The sequence below is a fragment of the Schistocerca cancellata genome, chromosome 1 (assembly GCF_023864275.1).
Source record: "Schistocerca cancellata isolate TAMUIC-IGC-003103 chromosome 1, iqSchCanc2.1, whole genome shotgun sequence".
Taxonomy (NCBI): Eukaryota; Metazoa; Arthropoda; class Insecta; order Orthoptera; family Acrididae; genus Schistocerca; species Schistocerca cancellata.
In genome coordinates this window covers 1,090,037,817-1,090,055,541 of record NC_064626.1, presented here as the reverse complement: position 1 = coordinate 1,090,055,541, position 17,725 = coordinate 1,090,037,817, and the positions used below count along the sequence as shown (strand labels likewise).

The window sequence follows — 17,725 nt, the reverse complement described above, 5'->3', positions numbered from 1 at the left end:
ACACAAACATTCACATAATGTGCTATCCGACCTGCAACCTCCTCAGTTGGGACCACGAAGGCACTTTCCTTTCCAGAATGAATTAATATCGCTCATGGCTAATTGAACAACGGCACTGTTGTTCCACAGAGTTTAACCAAATTGATTCTGGCTAAGCTTACTGGATCAACTCAGGTGCTGTAATTCTAGGGGCCTGCCCATGAATTGATTGGTTGATTGATTGATTTAGCCATGGAGACAAAACAATAGTGATCCTAGACACCTGTTACCCACACAGAAACTGCGTTTGTTGTACTATATCTTTCTCTGTCAGTGGAGAAGAGCCAACTAGTACCCTTAAAGAGTAGTCAAAGTTCCTTTCCTATATCTGTGTTAGCCACAATTTCTTCAGGAATTAATGACACAAAAATGTGGTGTCTTTTGGTCTCCAGTGCTTCACATCAGAAAATTAAATGTGGTGCAATTTCATCCCCCATACCATATAATTCACAGTTAGGTGCTACTTTTCTATACCTATCAGGTGCAGGTGTTTCCTGAAGTTCCCTGGCCAGTCATTAGACCTCCCATGAGTTTAATCTGCCTCCGGTTCAAGACCAAGATTTCAGAACTTCTCTTAAAATGTGATTTCAGCATCATTAGCTTGCTATATTTTTGTTTTTTTTCTGAGTTTTAGTGAAATATTTTGCATGCTGCCTACTGATCCAGTTATGTAGCTTAGATTCTACCATCATCCTAGTGATAGTTAAGACAGGTTCTGGTTCAACAAATGGAGTTATTGCCCCTGTGCTGGCCCACCTATCAGCTTGTATGTTACCTGTAATTTCTGAGTGCCCAGGCACCTGCAGCAGGTTTACCTAATTGCTTTCTCCATCATCACAAGGATTTCATGGCATTCTACAATGATCTTTATTTAATTACACAGGCTGATGGAGATTTCAGAGCTGCTTGGCTGTCTGAATGAAAGTAGATGCTATGATCCTTGTAATTTCTATGTAGATTCTGCTCTTCACATACTGTGATAGTGAATATCTCTACCTGGAATACTGTAGCCAGCTCCCCTAGGGAGATTGCACTCCATAGTTGAGGCTGCACCTCATGTGCCTTTAGTCCAGCACTTTTGTCTGATTTTAATCCATCAGTAAACCAGACGAAAGCTATCATGTATGTTTCACAGCTCCCTATTTACTGTGGTTACAGAGGAAGGTTTATTGAAGCAGCTGGAAGTTCTTGTATAGCCTTGACCATGACCAGTGATACCATAGGCCAAGTCATTATCCCAAAGTCACTACATCTAAGGAACATCACTAACAGCCATATCTGCAAGAGCACAGAGGCAGAAAGACACAAATTCTGCATTTAGTTTTACTCTATAGTTACACCACACACACACAGACACACACACAGACACACACACAGACACACACACAGACACACACACAGACACACACACAGACACACACACATACACACACACATACACACACACATACACACACACAGACACATACACACACACATACACACACACACACACACACACAGACACACACACACAGACACAGACACACACACACACACACACACACACACACACACACACACACACACACTTTCCTTCTCTAAATATACCTGGTATTAATATGTCACAGTAATGACAATAAAATTTGCTCAAAGGCAAAGATTCAGGCAAAAAAAAGACAAATGGAAGCAAGGTGTCACGCCACTAACTTCAGCCGGAAATCTGAGCCACAATCACTATAAAATGAAATAAGTGAACTAAGATACATAATCATTTAACATTAAGCATGGCCAGATAGTGCATTCATCTAATTCATTGTAACTGCAGAAAAAAGCAGGTAATTGTCTGTTAAACAGTAGTGCTTCATTTGGGTATCTTAAATACAGGGCACACAGCACAAAGGTACAGGCAGTCCATTCATAAGAATCTTGCAGACACCAGGAACAAAATAAACTACATCATTGGTACTCTTCTGTGCTGTTGATGTTTTCTGCTGTTGCCCCCAGCTAAACTCCTCTAACAGTGTAGGTGTCCAGTTTGTTCCATTGCTCTCTGCGAGGCTCCACTCAATCGCTCCTGCCACTGCTTCGTGGACACCCAGGGCACTAGGTGCAACCCCTTCTATATCTTACACTTAATCTCATCAGCAGTGAGAAAACTGGCTGCTGATTTTGGCACAGTGATTACAATAAGGATCCTTTTCCATCACCATGCAGGTATGGTATAGTATTTAAGTGATCTCTATATCATTGGAACTTTTGTTGGGTGACTCGAAAGTATGGGGATGGTATTTTCAGACGTTACTTATAGCTCACCAGTTTCTGCTGCAGGATGCGAGATAATGGCAGTGCGTCTTGTAGACATCAACAGTTCACAGAATAGCAACCCAGACTGCTGAATTCTTTGTGAATGTGGTTCTGTGCATTTAGGTCAGTGGTGTTATACATTATCAACAATGTGCCACAATGTTGGAACATACTGGGCAGAGGAACAATAGAAACTCACTGAATAGAATGCGGTTTCGTTCTCTCATAAGTTCCAACTGTATCAGGACACACACACACACACACACACACACACACACACACACACACACAAATACAATACAATACAATACAATACAATACAAAATAAAACAATTTCTCATGTGTGTGCAGGGTAGTGAACCGATGGCATGGAAAGATAACTCAAAGATGTGCTTCCTGATTTCTACTGTGTTCAAAATTATTGTTTTATGACCTAGACATTTATGCATAATAACATGTAACAGATCGTTCTGCTGTGTAATGTTATATTGTTCTGCTGAGGAATTTTATTATTGGCATTTCTTTCTTTCTAACACCCCCCCCCCCTCCCATAAAGCTCAGTTAAAGGTGACAGTACCTCTTCTATTCTTTGACAGATTACTCCTTGACATTCTGTCCGATGTGCTTTGGATTTACTGGGAGGATGCATTGCAGCTAGACCAAGTACTTCCATTACAGTTTCAGATACAAAGTCCCCACCGTAATTTGATTCCCTCACGTTGACAGGATACTGGAGTTGAATGTGGATTAGAAAATACAGGCTATTGAAATACACTGTTCCATTAATAGTTCTGTGTATTTATGGATTCATTTGTAGTAACAGCAATGCTCAAGGACTGAAGCTTTTGAATTGAACTAACATAGTTCCACCACTCGATTAATACTGTCATTTTAAAGCCACTCAAAAGGCTCATGAACAGATAATGCCAGGCCATCAGTTAATCTGAGTGTGTAAATTTGAATTCCATGTAAGATACGTTGACTTAATCTCACAATGTACTGTGGACATCCAACATATTGTTGGTGGTAAAAACATACCAGGAGACAAAAGGACTTGGTTTTGAAGCCGTGGTCCATGCTCAAGACGGAACTGAAGAAGTAAAATCATTCCTTACTCCTACGTCCTATCTGCAGCTTTGACAATTAAGAATTTCACTTAACAAATTCAGATCTGTATTGTGAGATTTCAGCTTTTAATAAACAACCATTTTTCACTCCTCAGAGTAAAAGCAACCTCACTGTTGATAAAGCAAGCATTTGTTTAGCCTGACATAGACAAATTGTGGTCTACAAAGTAATATTTGTCAACAAAATGAGATACACCATCATGTACCAGGCCACTGTGGTATGTTCTTATGATTTCTTGCCAATCCAGCATTTTTGACCATATGTGTGATGCTCAGCAGGAGTTGAAAATTTTTATATTTTTTGCATCAAGCCCATTTGATAGAAGACACCACAGACACAATACACAATAGTTGCTAAAGTTGAGTGTTGTCCCCCCCCCCCCCCCTCCCGCCTCCCATTGATGATGGATTGTGTGATTTGGTGTATGACCCGACTTCCCAACAAATCGAAGCAGACTATTTGACTTCCATTTATTCATAACTCTCAGAGAAATGACAAACTGCCTGTTGGTATCTGTCTTGGGGTTGTTCGATTGATGTCTGTTTGGCAATTTTTCTGATGTTTTTGCGGCATGAGTGGCTAGCATTTTAAAAGCTTCATGCTGACTGCTGGTGGTAGACTGGAGTGGACCTTGCGGCCCAGATTATATTTACCTGACCTGCCAACTCCCAAGGTCTTTTCCGTGGTCATTTCCACTGTGGTTGTTCCCTTGCTACCTGCAGTGGTTGTTTGCTGCAGCATAAGAATCCAGGATCCATTCACCCTGAGGCTTTCTTCTTTCTTGTTGAAATTGTTGGCACGTTTGTGTGTTTCTATAACTTCTCTGAAAAAATGGGTGTGATAGCTCATCTCTAAAGGAAGATCTTCTTTGTGAATTTTACTACATGGTCAGTCTCTCTCAATACGTGCTAGGCCACAGTCGGTTTTGTCACCTTGCCCAACCAGTATTGCTGCTTATGTTCGGTGATTCTGGTGTTGAGTGATCATTCAGTCATTTTAACATAGACTTGTATATGATATGCGGATATCCCCAACATTGAAATTTGGTCACTATTCTTCTTTGCCAATCTGAGGCACTCTTTAATCTTCTTTATCAGTTAATAAATGGTTTTTTTGCTGTGTGTGCACAGTATACCATCTCTGTCACTTGGGAATATATGGCAGAAGGGCCATACCAGACATTTCTTTTTCCGATGTGTCGCCTCGCCAAGTGTTTGATTCGTGTGACTTCTTATGAACTGGTGGATTTTTTATACACACTGTGTCTCAAATTTTCACCCTCCCTCGTGACCAGCACATCTAGAAAGGGTAGCTGTTGGTCCTTTTTTACCTACATGGTAAATTTTATGTTGGCTTGGGGGCTGTTTAGGTGTTTTAGGAAGTCACCGAGCTGTTCCTCACCATGGCACCACACAACAAAAGTACTGCTTGATGTATCTGAACCACACCTTACGTATCCGAAGTCTTTTGTCTGTGCTTAAAAATATTCCATGAAGAAGCTGGCCAATGTGGACTAAGTCAACTACCCACGGTGACACCTTCCAACTGTTCATAGAAGTTGTCATTCTGCATGAAATAGCTTGTGGTAGAATATGCATGAAAGAGCCTGGTGATGCCATGCTGGAAAATGAAACTGATGCACTCCAGAGTGTTACTGAGTAGCACTTTGGTAAACAAGGAAACTGTGTCAAGACTGATCTGAATGTTGTTTGGTCTAAGTTTTAGTTTCTTCAACTTCTAAGTGAAATATCCTGAATTGTTTATGTATGTGTAAGTCTTTCCTATCTGTGGCTGGAGCAGAGAGGCTAAGTGTTTCGCCAGTTTATACATTGGTGAGCCAGGAGCACTAACAAAGTCTTAATGGGACATTACTCTTATGGATCTTTAGTAATCCATGCAGCTCAGGTGGTAGGGCTTGTATTTTGCACAGGTTCCTCTGCATGTTCACCAAGGGAGGAGGCAACTTCATTAACTAATGTGTATTCCATGTGGTCTGCTGCATCGGATCTGTGCTTAGTTTTCAGTATGTCATCAGCTCGAATAGGCCTTGGATCTTATGCTCATAATCTTCGGTCTTCATTATGGCGGTCGCATTCCCCTTATTGGCAAGCAGTACCAGTGTACTCTTGTCAACATGAAGACCCTTATTTCTTCAGGTTATGAGCTGTTGGTTTTGCTCAGCATTGTGTCCTGGCAGTTTCAGCGTGTGTTTTCTCAGCTCTTTCACAAGGAAGTGTCCAAATGGTCGCTTCGGTATTAACATGTCGTCGCCTGTAGGTATATCCTGAGAACTATACCACTTTGTCAACAAGTGACCATGAAACCCTTAAAAATTTTGTCTCAGAAATATTTGGTATGAACAGGATTTGAGAAATTTTCTTCTATTCCACAACTGATACCTTAGTGGAAAATCTTCACTACCCATTAAAAGTTGTCCTCAGATGCCATGCCTTCAATTTCTGACCTGAAAATCTGGATATTGGCTTGCAGTAATTGTGTATCTCTCCTGGCAACAACTTCAGTGCAGCATCTTCTGAACTGGGTATGTGAGCAATAACTATACTTTCTCAGGAGGATGTTTTTTTGATATGTGGAACAGTTCCATCAAAACATCAATATTGGTCCATTCAGTGCGACTACACAAAATGTGACATCATCTGGCGTAAGTGTACATGGAACCTTCACCACAATCTGCAACAGCAGACGAATGTCTATTCTCACAGTGGAACTCGTGACTGAAATATATCAAAGACTATATATAGTAACTCACCTACAGACAATGCTGACAGGCTCCAGCCTTCCATTGAGAATGCTAGTGCTTTCAAAGTATTGTCCAGTAGTTGCATGCTCTGGATGGTGCACATGCTTTGACCCAAAGTGTTGTTGGCAACTGAATCTACACATACCAAATGTTGGCTTTGTCGTGTAAAGTAATGATGATGTGATGTCATTTGTGTGCAAACAAAGAGAACAGAAGACTGTCAATATTTCTTTTGCATCTGTATTAGTTTTAGGAATGTAGGTTCTGGTGGCTGGTAGATCTACAGTGTAGCCCAAGGTCTAGGTTAGCTTGGAAGGTGACAGTTTTGTTGAGAGTTATCAAAGCCAGCAAAAGTAAACACAAAATTTGAAATATGGCAACATACTCATTGTTCTGTCAGAGACAGCAAAGGACTTGGAAGAGCAGTTGAACGGAATGGATGGTGTCTTGAAAGGAGGATATAAGATGAACATCAACAAAAGCAAAACGAGGATAATGGAATGTAGTCGAATTAAGTCGGGTGATGCTGAGGGTATTAGATTAAGAAATGAGACACTTAAAGTAGTAAAGGAGTTTTGCTATTTGGGGAGCAAAATAACTGATGATGGACGAAGTAGAGAGGATATAAAATGTAGACTGGCAATGGCAAGGAAAGCGTTTCTGAAGAAGAGAAATTTGTTAACATCGAGTATAGATTTAAGTGTCAGGAAGTCGTTTCTGAAAGTATTTGTATGGAGTGTAGCCATGTATGGAAGTGAAACATGGACGGTAAATAGTTTGGACAAGAAGAGAATAGAAGCTTTTGAAATTTGGTGCTACAGAAGAATGCTGAAGATTAGATGGGTAGATCACATAACTAATGAGGAAGTATTGAATAGGATTGGGGAGAAGAGAAGTTTGTGGCACAACTTGACCAGAAGAAGGGATCGGTTGGTAGGACATGTTCTGAGGCATCAAGGGATCACCAATTTAGCATTGGAGGGCAGCGTGGAGGGTAAAAATCGTAGAGGGAGACCAAGAGATGAATACACTAAGCAGATTCAGAAGGATGTAGGTTGCAGTAGGTACTGGGAGATGAAGAAACTTGCACAGGATAGAGTAGCATGGAGAGCTGCATCAAACCAGTCTCAGGACTGAAGACCACAACAACAACAACAACACCACTCATTGTTAGTGTAGCCCCAGATTTTAATTAAGCATGAGCTGTCACATTCCACTGTTATCTTTAATTGCTTCATTGGAACTCCTCATTTGCACTTCGATGACAAATAAAAAAAAAAAGAATCTGCAGCAGCACAGCAACTTCTATTTTTGTAAAATATGACTCTAAGTACTGCATATATTACCAGTATTGGTTGAGTGAAATGTTTAACTTCTTGTCAAATAGTACATTCTTGTGAATCCAGTGGTAATGATTTTCTGTCTTACAGTATTGTTTCTGTTTTACTTGTGATTTTGTAGTCTTCAAATTTATTAGCCTTTGAACATCGATAGTAGGCAAATGCAGAGGTTGAGGTGTGTAATCTTGATGGATGGTAGAACAAAACAGTCTCCATATTTTAAAATCTCCTTGTTTTTAGCCGTTTTTGTTGGGTACTTCTTTTAAGTGTGGGCTTGCCCCAGAATATTATCACACATTACATTGATGAAATAAAGTACACACAGTAAGCTCACCTCCTGATGCAGTTATTGTCATAGTCGGTAATTGCACATATGGTGAATTTTCTTGAACTTCAGCATTTTAGAATTTGTAACAGCCAGTTCAAGTTTGTCAGTATACACATCAAAGAATTTTTGGACAAATAGTTTTAGACACGTGCCGTCTGCCATGGTTTATTTTTATCCCTGTTGTTTGTTATATACTGCCTTGTACTGAATTGAATGCATTGTGTTTCTACTGAGTGACACACCATTTGCTGAAAACAAATGAAGACTTTTGATGAAAATTTCATTTATCATTTTATTTTGGTGCTTCTTTACTAGGCTTGATTGTGATGCTTGTGTTATCAACGAACATAACTGTTTCAGCTATCAGAATTAGATGGGAGGTTATTTGTGTATATTGAGAATGGGTTCGATTTAGAATCTCTAGGTATAACTCATAATTAAGCCTATAGATCAAAATGGTATTGAATGATGAATAGTAACTGTTTTTATTACTCTTATTCACAAGTGAAAGCTATAACTTGAGAACTGATAAAACTGCTCTGTCAAAAACATTAAAACAAAATATAAATGAGTACAAGAAACTCATTATGTAAATTGGTGGTGTATGGAGGAGAAAGGAAAGGGAAGGAACTATTGATGTCAGCTGAATCTGACTTTATGCGGAATCAGTGGCGACAAGTGAAAATGTTTGCTGGACCGGGATTTGAACCCAGGATCACCTGTTTACTAACCTGTGTCTGGGTGGTGCAGTGGTCAACTGCCTAGTAAGCAGGAGATCTCGGGTTCGAATCCTGGTCTGGCACACATTTTCGCTCATTGCCACTGACGCCCCATAAAGGCCTGATGCATCTGACGTCAGTAGTTCCTTTCCTTTTTCCTTTCCTTTCTTTTTTTGCTTTCCTTTCCTTTCCTTTCCTTTCCTTTCCTTTCCTTTCCTTTGCTTTCCTTTCCTTTCCTTTGCTTTCCTTTCCTTTGCTTTCCTTTCCTTTCCTTTGCTTTCCTTTCCTTTCCTTTCCTTTCCTTTCTTTTTTGCTTTCCTTTCCTTTCCTTTCCTTTCCTTTCCTTTTTCCTTTCCTTTTTCCTTTCCTCCCCCCCCTCCACCTCCATCTTACATAATATGTATAACAGCTGCAGATTCTGTGTGGTATCTGTTCTTTTGGATGTGCCAAGAGGAACAGACAACACATTCATGTAACTAAAACAAAGCCGTTGGACCAAATAATAATTAATATTTCATTTTCTGTCCATAGCAGGTGTCTCCCACAAATCTATTGGAACACTAGGTGTCCCCCCCCCCCCCCCCCCCCCTCCGATGATACATTATGAAAACCATCTAACGTCACCCTTCGCATCCTGTCAGCTTTTAAATATCATATGAACCAAATACTCATTATACTTTGAAAGCCATAACTTTTTAAGTTTCTCAAAAAGGATCCTGCAAATTGCTTAGTCAGATGCCTTAAGCAGATCATTTGTAGTAGCCAAAATTTTGTCTACCTGTTCCAGTGTCACTCAGTGATTTAGTGGGTCAGTGTCAAATTAAAATTCCAAAGATCTCAAGTTGTCCTCAGTCAGTCCTCGATCTCCTCTGCTTCTTCCCCCTGGAAATGATTTATTTATATGAAGGATGCCAAGTTGTGTTGTAGTTCATAGTTGATGTTGAACTGTAAGTTCCCTGTAAGTGGCTGGATAAGTCACTACAAAGCCTGAGGAATCATCTACAATAGGATCATGCCTATTAAAGCACTTTAACATTCAAGCTAACTGTTGGATTGAGGACAGCTTTTTAATTTTTGGTCTGTGAAGTGGTAGATAGCATGTTTGGTAGAATGGTCTTTTGGAATCCAAATTGTAGATGACTCAGAAAATCATATTTGCAGATGTGTTGAATTATTGCTAAGGACAGTACTCTTTTGAAACTTTTGAGAATGGCATAAATAATTAAGAGAAGCGTTGCTACCTGTGTCAAAAAGGATATAGAACAAAAGCATATGTAAGCCTGTTTTGGGAAAGACAAAAAAAAAAAAAAAAAAAAAAAATATCTGGGAAAGCGATGCATTACATGGGACTAAATACACCTATATCAGGAAAACATACTTTTTGAAATTTTTTGTGAAATGTAATCAACCCTTGAATACTTGGTTTCAAAAGAGTGAATGATTTTCTTGATGTCCATGGAAGATACTGGAGTGACCTCAAATCACTGTTGTCTGTGTTACATGAATTTGGACTGTTCTTTTTGCATTGCATATTATTGATTATTCCACCAGTAATTGCTTGTTTCTTTGCTTTTCAGATCTGTACCTGCACTTTTCCCTTACGTCTCAGCAGGAAACACAATGCTATTCGTAAAATAGCATTGTCTCTGAGAAGACAGATGAGTTCTACAAGTGAAAATGATGTAATTATTGAATCTGTGAACGATAAAGGAGTCATAACACTTAATCGACCTAAAGCGTTAAATGCTCTTAATTTATCTATGATACGAAAAATATTTCCAACTATGAAAAATTGGGAGAAAGAGAAGAGCTTAGTGATAATGAAAGGAACAGGTGAAAAGGCATTTTGTGCTGGAGGTGATGTAAGAGCTGTAACTGAAGCTGGTATAAAAGGTACAAACCTGGGAAGGGACTTCTTTCGTGAAGAATATACACTTAATTCTCTTATTGGCACATATCATATACCCTATGTAGCATTTATAGATGGCATAACCATGGGTGGAGGCGTGGGACTTTCAGTCCATGGTCACTTTCGTGTAGCAACAGAGAGAACTCTTTTTGCAATGCCAGAGACCGCAATTGGATTATTTCCCGATGTGGGTGGCAGTTACTTTCTTCCTCGATTAGGTGGTAAGTTGGGTTTGTATCTTGCATTGACAGGATATAGACTGAAAGGACTAGATGTTTTGAAGGCAGGCATTGCAACTCATTTCTGTGATTCCGGTAAACTTGTTGACTTGCTGGATTCACTTTTAAAGTGTCCAGGCACTCAGAATGCAGTAGAGGAGGTATTAAATAAGTTTTCAAAATCCAGCACATCAAAGACATCTGAATTTAGTCTTACACCATACATGTCAATAATAGATTCCTGCTTCTCAGCACCAACAGTGGAGGAGATATTAGAAAGGTTAAGAGCTGAAGGTTCAGAGTGGTCTCTGAAAACAATAGAGACCTTAAATAATATGTCTCCAACTTCATTAAAAGTTACAAAAAAACAACTAGAAGAAGGAGAAGGCAAAAGTTTATTGGACTGTCTGAAGATGGAGTACAGACTTGCTGTTCATGCATGTGAGGGTCACGACTTCTATGAAGGTTAGTACCATGTTATGTGATCAAAGCAGTTCCGTTATATGAATTAAATGACAAATGTGTAGGATGTCATTATTATAATGCTTAATTCATAATAAGACATCTTTTTTCCTTATTAATTTCTGCACACAATACAGCAACCTAATGGATGTATCAATCAGTTGCCTTATCAAGGGTACGCCTTACCTAGTTGAATCCCACATTGTAAAACATGCACTATTTTCCATTTACACTCTTGATTCTTCTCTGTTGCAGTATTAAATCCTCTGCAGCTTCATCCCATCTTCCAAAGCACTCCACAGCCTTCTGAGGTATCACTAGATAGATTTGAGCCCAAATGGAGGCTAACTGCAGTCGTTCCTCCGAAAACCATTCTAGATTTAGATGTAACCTGCTCCACCACCTCTTTGGTAAGCCACTCATCCCCCCTTTGCTGTATCAGTCCTCACCTCTGCGGTGCCAGTTCCCAGAAGCTGGTCTATCATTCCAGATGGTAGTCTAAGTGTGTAGGCTGTGTTAGCCCATACATAACTATTGCAGCTTGCTGCTATACCTCATACATTCTATCATCCATTTGTGACAATTATTCGAAATCAACATGCTGAAGCTGAAGCACAACCATTGGTGACAACTGGCTACTTTAAGTCTTCAACACCAGTTTCTTCTTGACCTCTCAGGTCCAGTTCCAACACCAGTTTCCTCTTTACCTCCCAGGGTCCAATTTTGTGTTGGAAAAATTGTGCAACTGTGTCACTTTATCAGCATAAGAAGCTCTGAGATAGTTATGTGCAACCAGCTGCTAGTAGATATGCAAAAAGAATGCATACAATGGTAGGCCTGATTTGGTGGGCCAAATAATTCGCTCGAATTGTTCAGAATGTTCTTGAAACCAGTCGCGAAAAACTGTGGTCCAGTGACATGCAGCATTGCCATCCATACAAATTTCATCGTTGTTTGAGAATATGAAGTTTATGAATGGCCGAAAATGGTCTCCATGTATCCGAATATTACCATCATCGGTTCAGATGGACCAAACTACCCAGTCCATTCCATGTAAACATAGCCCACACCATTATGGAGTCACCATCAGCTTTCACAGAGCATTGTTGAAAACTTGGGTCCACGGCTTCGAGGGATCTGCACCACATTCGAACACGACCACCATCTCTTACCAACTGACAACCGCCATGGCTTTCCGGTCGTCTTAGCTATGGGTAAGCTTCAAATTTCTGCCATATGTGGCAACTGCATAAAATTCAGAGTTTTATGAGAGAGCAAGTCTCTCCCTGTAAGAAGTTGTGCATGGACAAAAATTTCTTAATCCCCTTAAAATTAGAGAAGACCTTGCGAGGTACAGACAGTTAGGAATAACAGGCAAATAAGAATAACTTTCACAAAGTTATGGTTCAGAAAGGTGTCCACTATTCAGCTATACACATTTTCAACAACATGCCAGCAAACATGAAAAGTTTAACTAATAATAAAGTTCAGTTTGAGAAAAGTCTAAAGGAGTAATTGGTGGTTAACTCCTCTTGCTCTATTGATGACTTTCTTAGCAGAACTGATTGATGCATGTATGGTATTAATAATACCATAAAATGTGAATATTGCATACAATCTGACTTCTGTACAAATTTTGCCCAATTCTTATAAATTAGTGATGTAAAACGTTTATTTTATTTTTTTGTTTGATGATGCATGTTTATGGTAGCCTAAGAATTATGATAGGCACCTAAACATATTGAATGTTTAATATTTGGTGAAAAGTTTTAGATACCTTTAAATAAAAAAGGCTCAAGGCCCCACCTTTCTTTACCAATTCCCCAGCCACAGAGGCAATTTCATTTGGTATTTGTGGAATATACATTACTTTGTAAATATTTATTGTGTGCAAATTGGAATGAAAAGTACTTCTAATCTTGTCTCACATTCTGGTGGCTCAAGAAGAAGGTTAATATTAAAGCCTTGAATTGACAGGAAGCTTCAGTGGAGACCACTAAAATTTTATTTTAAGTATATTGTGTGTTTCTGACCAAGTTGTGTACACCTGAAAGGGGAGGGGGCAGGGGGGGGGGGGTGAGTCACCGGCTGTACTTGGCAGCACAGAAATAATTTGTGTTGAAGTTCAAGCAACCCACGATGATGTGTGAAAGCCAATCATGCTACAGAATAAACAGTACTGCCTGTAAAAGGGCGACACGTGTAAATGTGCATGTATTTGAATGAGATAATAGGGTTGCAGTTTTCTTTTTCAAACTATTTTTTTTACAAAGCATTCTCATCACTTTAAGAATGCCCTCTATTATACATAATACAGTTGTCCAATTGGTGAACTGAGGGTAGGAAATAATTTTAGCACTTAGTGACAATGATAGCTGGCAGCTCATCCCTAACATCATCAATTCGGATCCCTTCTGTGCACTTCATGTGCAGAAACAAGAAGAAATTATGCAGAGTTATTCAAGTGAATAAGGTGCAAAACCAATGGAGTCAAGCCAGTTTTTAGCCACAGACTAGTGCATGGTGACAACTGTTTGAGCAGACGTATTGCCTTGCCAGAAAATTGTTGCTCTTTTTCCCCTCTGATGCGTTGTGCATGACTGTAATTGAAAAATGAAGTTATGTTTTACTCATTTGTCTTTGAATGTTTTTTGTTTATTTATTGTTTTTTATTTATGACAATTATTGGCAGCAAGTGCTTGCTTTCTATTCTTGGATTTCAGACAAATCTCTTGATACATCGTTTCAAGTTAGAGCTTTTGTGTTGGAGTGCTTTGCTAGGCTTGAGGTTCTGAATATCTATATATCTCTTATGGAAAATTTGTTATTTTCCACAGGAGTAAAAGCATTGTTGATAGACAAGGGACGAAAACCTAACTGGAAACCAAGCACTTTGTCAGAAGTTACAGATGAATTTGTAGAAGCACAGTTCGCTCCATTATCCCCAGGTGAAGAATTGAAACTGTAAGATGTACAACACTTGTTTCACTGGTAAGTTTTAATTTGTGTTAAAGTATACATATTTACGTGTGTGCCACCCCAAAACTATATTTAGGCAGTCAACATTATAGATTCAGTTAAATTTGCCATGCGGTGTCAATTTAAAATAAGCAAGAGGGGCAATTTTAAGGTGTGTAGCCGAAAAAAAGTCTGACACTACGAGACATGTATCATGATGTACCATCAACAAACTGTAATTTACAGAGATTTTTTATTAATTATTTGCAAAATAATGTTTGAATAAGTGGTCTCCTTTAATCTATAGGTGCTTGAAAATATTGATACACATTTAACAGTACTGTTGCAAATCTCCACAAACTTAAGGATAACAGTAATATCTTAATACAGCTGTATGTAAAGACTTAACACTGATACCTATTGTTTCATTATTTCTGCTGCCAGCTCTTCCTTTGTATTTTATCCAAACTGAATTCAGTGTAATCTCAGTCACCCAGGTCACATTTTTATGTTTATTTTTAGACTGTAAATATTAAGGAAACATTCATACAATAGTTATGAAACAAGAAAAGACAGACCACCACTCATCTATAGCTTTTTGACATGTGGTCACCTAACAGTATTTTTTCCATTATTGGAACAATGAACCTGTAAAATTTACTTCAGGCAGTAGACTTGCATTCTGATGGTGTTGCATTTGCAGTGAGAAGTTAAGTGAGTAGTTTCATTGAAAGAGTAAAGTAATGAAAGAGATATATGAAAGTTGTTGGGATGCAAATGTGCTTGTAAACTGCAGTGGGCACCTTATGTAGAAATGTTCCAGATACAAATAACACACACAAATCCTGTAAAATTTCATTTGTATTTGTTGCACAGCAGAGAAATTTGTGCCTTACTTTAAACTGTACTCAGCTATTGTTTTGTTGATATGCAAAATACCATTAAAACTTCATAGAGTATAAAAGTGTGTTCTAGTGGAGGAAAAGTGCTCTGTTTTCATTCAGTGTATTTATGAATTTTTCTATTTGCAGGTGTGCTTATCTGAATGCAAATAACTGCAAGTTACTGGGGGCACAAAATGGAAACAGAAAATAAATGGTAACTTGCTATAATGCTGTGAGTGCCTCTGAAGAAATTTGTGTTGGCTTATTGTAAGCATTTTATGTATGTCAAAATAAATATATATTTTTACTTTTTTATAGGCGAGTTGTAGACTTTTTATTGCCTTACTCTCCAGCTGCTTTGCACAAATTGGTCCACGTCTGTATATTTCTTTATATTTCCATGGAATTCTTCTTGATTGTAATCTGTGTCATATTTTAAAAAGACAAATCAATGTGTCAGTGATTATTGCATATTGTCTTCATCAGGTTAAGTAGTGCTATTGGGGCAGTCTCCCTTCAGCTTCTACCAATATAATTTCTCAAAAGGGGCATAAATAAAAATCAGCATATGACAGGAGTGGTGATGAGGGAAGCTGAGGTTCTTACTGATTATAATTTATGATAGAATTTCATAGGCCCCTATTGTTGAATCACGAGGGAGCAGCTTTTGTGATGTGGTGTTACTTCTTTAGAACTGGTGGTGACTAGAAAGGATCATTATGTAACATACCTTGCAGAAGTGTTTGCCAGATGTGAATGATGGGGCACCATTGCTAATGCAGTTGTAAACACTCTTAAAAGATCGCTATTCCAAAAGAACCTTCCTTACATTCACACTAATCGATTAGGCAAGCCACAAAAAATGTAATTCTGGATGTCTGGAAAGGGATGGTAAACCCCCTCCTTCAGAAGATATGCTAACCACTAAACCACTCCACTCAGTGCATGAGTGGAAGCCATTTTTATGGCGATTAGGCAAACCACAAAAAATGTAATTCTGTATGTCTGGAAAGGGATGGTAAACCCCCTCCTTCAGAAGATATGCTAACCACTAAACCACTCCACTCAGTGTATGAGTGGAAGCCATTTTTACGAGTGTCTGACAGCATTTAGACTGAAGATGACAGTTTTGTGATCTGGTGCCCTCCCCATTTGAACAGGCTGCATGGCTAAATGTTAAACATGAACAAAAGGTTACATAATAAAGACAGCAACAAACAATTGCTCAAGGAAAGAGGACTTTATATTAAAGAAACAGCTAGAGTTTGCACAAAATAATTTGTCCCGTACCTGCACAGATGGCATTGTAGGGCAGGGGAACAATGGCAATGGTGGGATTCTGCTCCAGGAGGGCACCTGGTGAGGTGCAGTAAAAAGCTTAAGTCTATGTACAAGTAGAGCTTCCAAGCTACAGCTAGCGAGGTTGCAAATGATAATAGAATCATGTTATGCCCTGTCTAGAGTACCAAATAAGTAAATCCGCGCATGGACAACTGAAAGGTCTGTTTCTAATGGATGAAGTGCACAGTTTTGCAGATGACAGTAAACTAAAGCAGCTACCGCTTCAGAATAAAATGGTAGTGGACTCGTTCAGTGCTGAGAGAAAGAATGCATTTTTTGCACATAGGCCAAGTTACTTTGTGCAAGCCCTAATAATATCCAAAACTGTAAACCTTGAGACTAGGAAAAGTTCATGAAAAGTTATGGTTGGAGCACAACTCTTTCTGGAGTGTGAAATAAAGAAAATGGGGAAGACGGACATGAAAAAATTGGAAGCCTGTGATGTTATCCCATCCTTGTCGCCAATGTTGGGTCTAGAAATCCCGCATACTAGGTTTGCTATACAATCAATCAAACAACTCGTATTAATGAGGTTTATTACAAAGGACAAATACAATACTTAACTTTGATAGATGTGCTGTAAGCAAAGGGCGACATACAAAATAATCAGTCTTCTTCAGAATAGAGAAATACATGTCTGCCCCCCCCCCCCCCCCCTCCTCTGCGGGTCCGGGGGTTAGAATAGGCCCAAGGTATTCCTGCCTGTCATAAGAGGTGACTAAAAGGAGTCTCACATGTTTCGGCCTTTGTGATGGTCCCCTCTAGGGTTTGACCTCCATTTTTCAAAATTTTCTTGAAGAGCAAGCCAACTGGGGAAGTGCACTTTACATGGTGCATCGTGTCCATCATGTGCTGAGGCATATCGCATCATTTGTTGACATGGATCTGCACTTCTGCTCATTCTCCAACTGTTGGACAAGGTCACCCTCCTGGGTGCGTATTTTTCCATTGACTGTGCAGTATCGTTTTCTACGCTGATGATGATAATGGACTTGTTTGCTTGGTTGCACCTGATATCCAGCACAGTAGCCAGTATGTTGTGGTGGGGCCACCATGTACCCTGTTGGTTGTAGCCCCCTGACCACACAGGGATCACTCTGCTGATGCCTGCGCCCTTAACTTCCCACGTATGCCAAGGGGTATGCCCCTGGGGCATTGGGACCTCCGGCAATAGCCATCCTGCCGGTGGCATTTGCTGTAGCTGGGTGGCGCCCATCGGGAGGGCCCCTGGTTGGAGTGGGTGGCATCAGGGTGGATGACGTGCGATGAAGTGTAGTACATCATCTCTTGCTGGAGGTCAAACACCAGCAGTCTCTAAGTGTTCACGGGCTCAATTCAATGCACCATAGTAC

At 39.5% G+C, this 17,725-nt stretch overlaps 1 protein-coding gene across 2 annotated transcripts in view; it reads left to right on the top strand.

Moving 5' to 3' along the window:
• The window catches only part of LOC126091355 (3-hydroxyisobutyryl-CoA hydrolase, mitochondrial), a 38,855-nt gene extending 23,508 nt beyond the window's left edge, over positions 1-15,347 (top strand). For both annotated transcript variants that reach the window (XM_049907055.1, XM_049907054.1), the window contains exons 2-4: positions 10,179-11,193; positions 14,028-14,181; positions 15,180-15,347. In XM_049907055.1, coding sequence (XP_049763012.1) covers positions 10,179-11,193; positions 14,028-14,158 — 1,146 coding nt within the window. In that variant the 3' untranslated portion in view covers positions 14,159-14,181; positions 15,180-15,347. The remainder of the gene's footprint in view (positions 1-10,178; positions 11,194-14,027; positions 14,182-15,179) is intronic.
• The last annotated feature ends 2,378 nt before the right edge of the window (positions 15,348-17,725 follow it).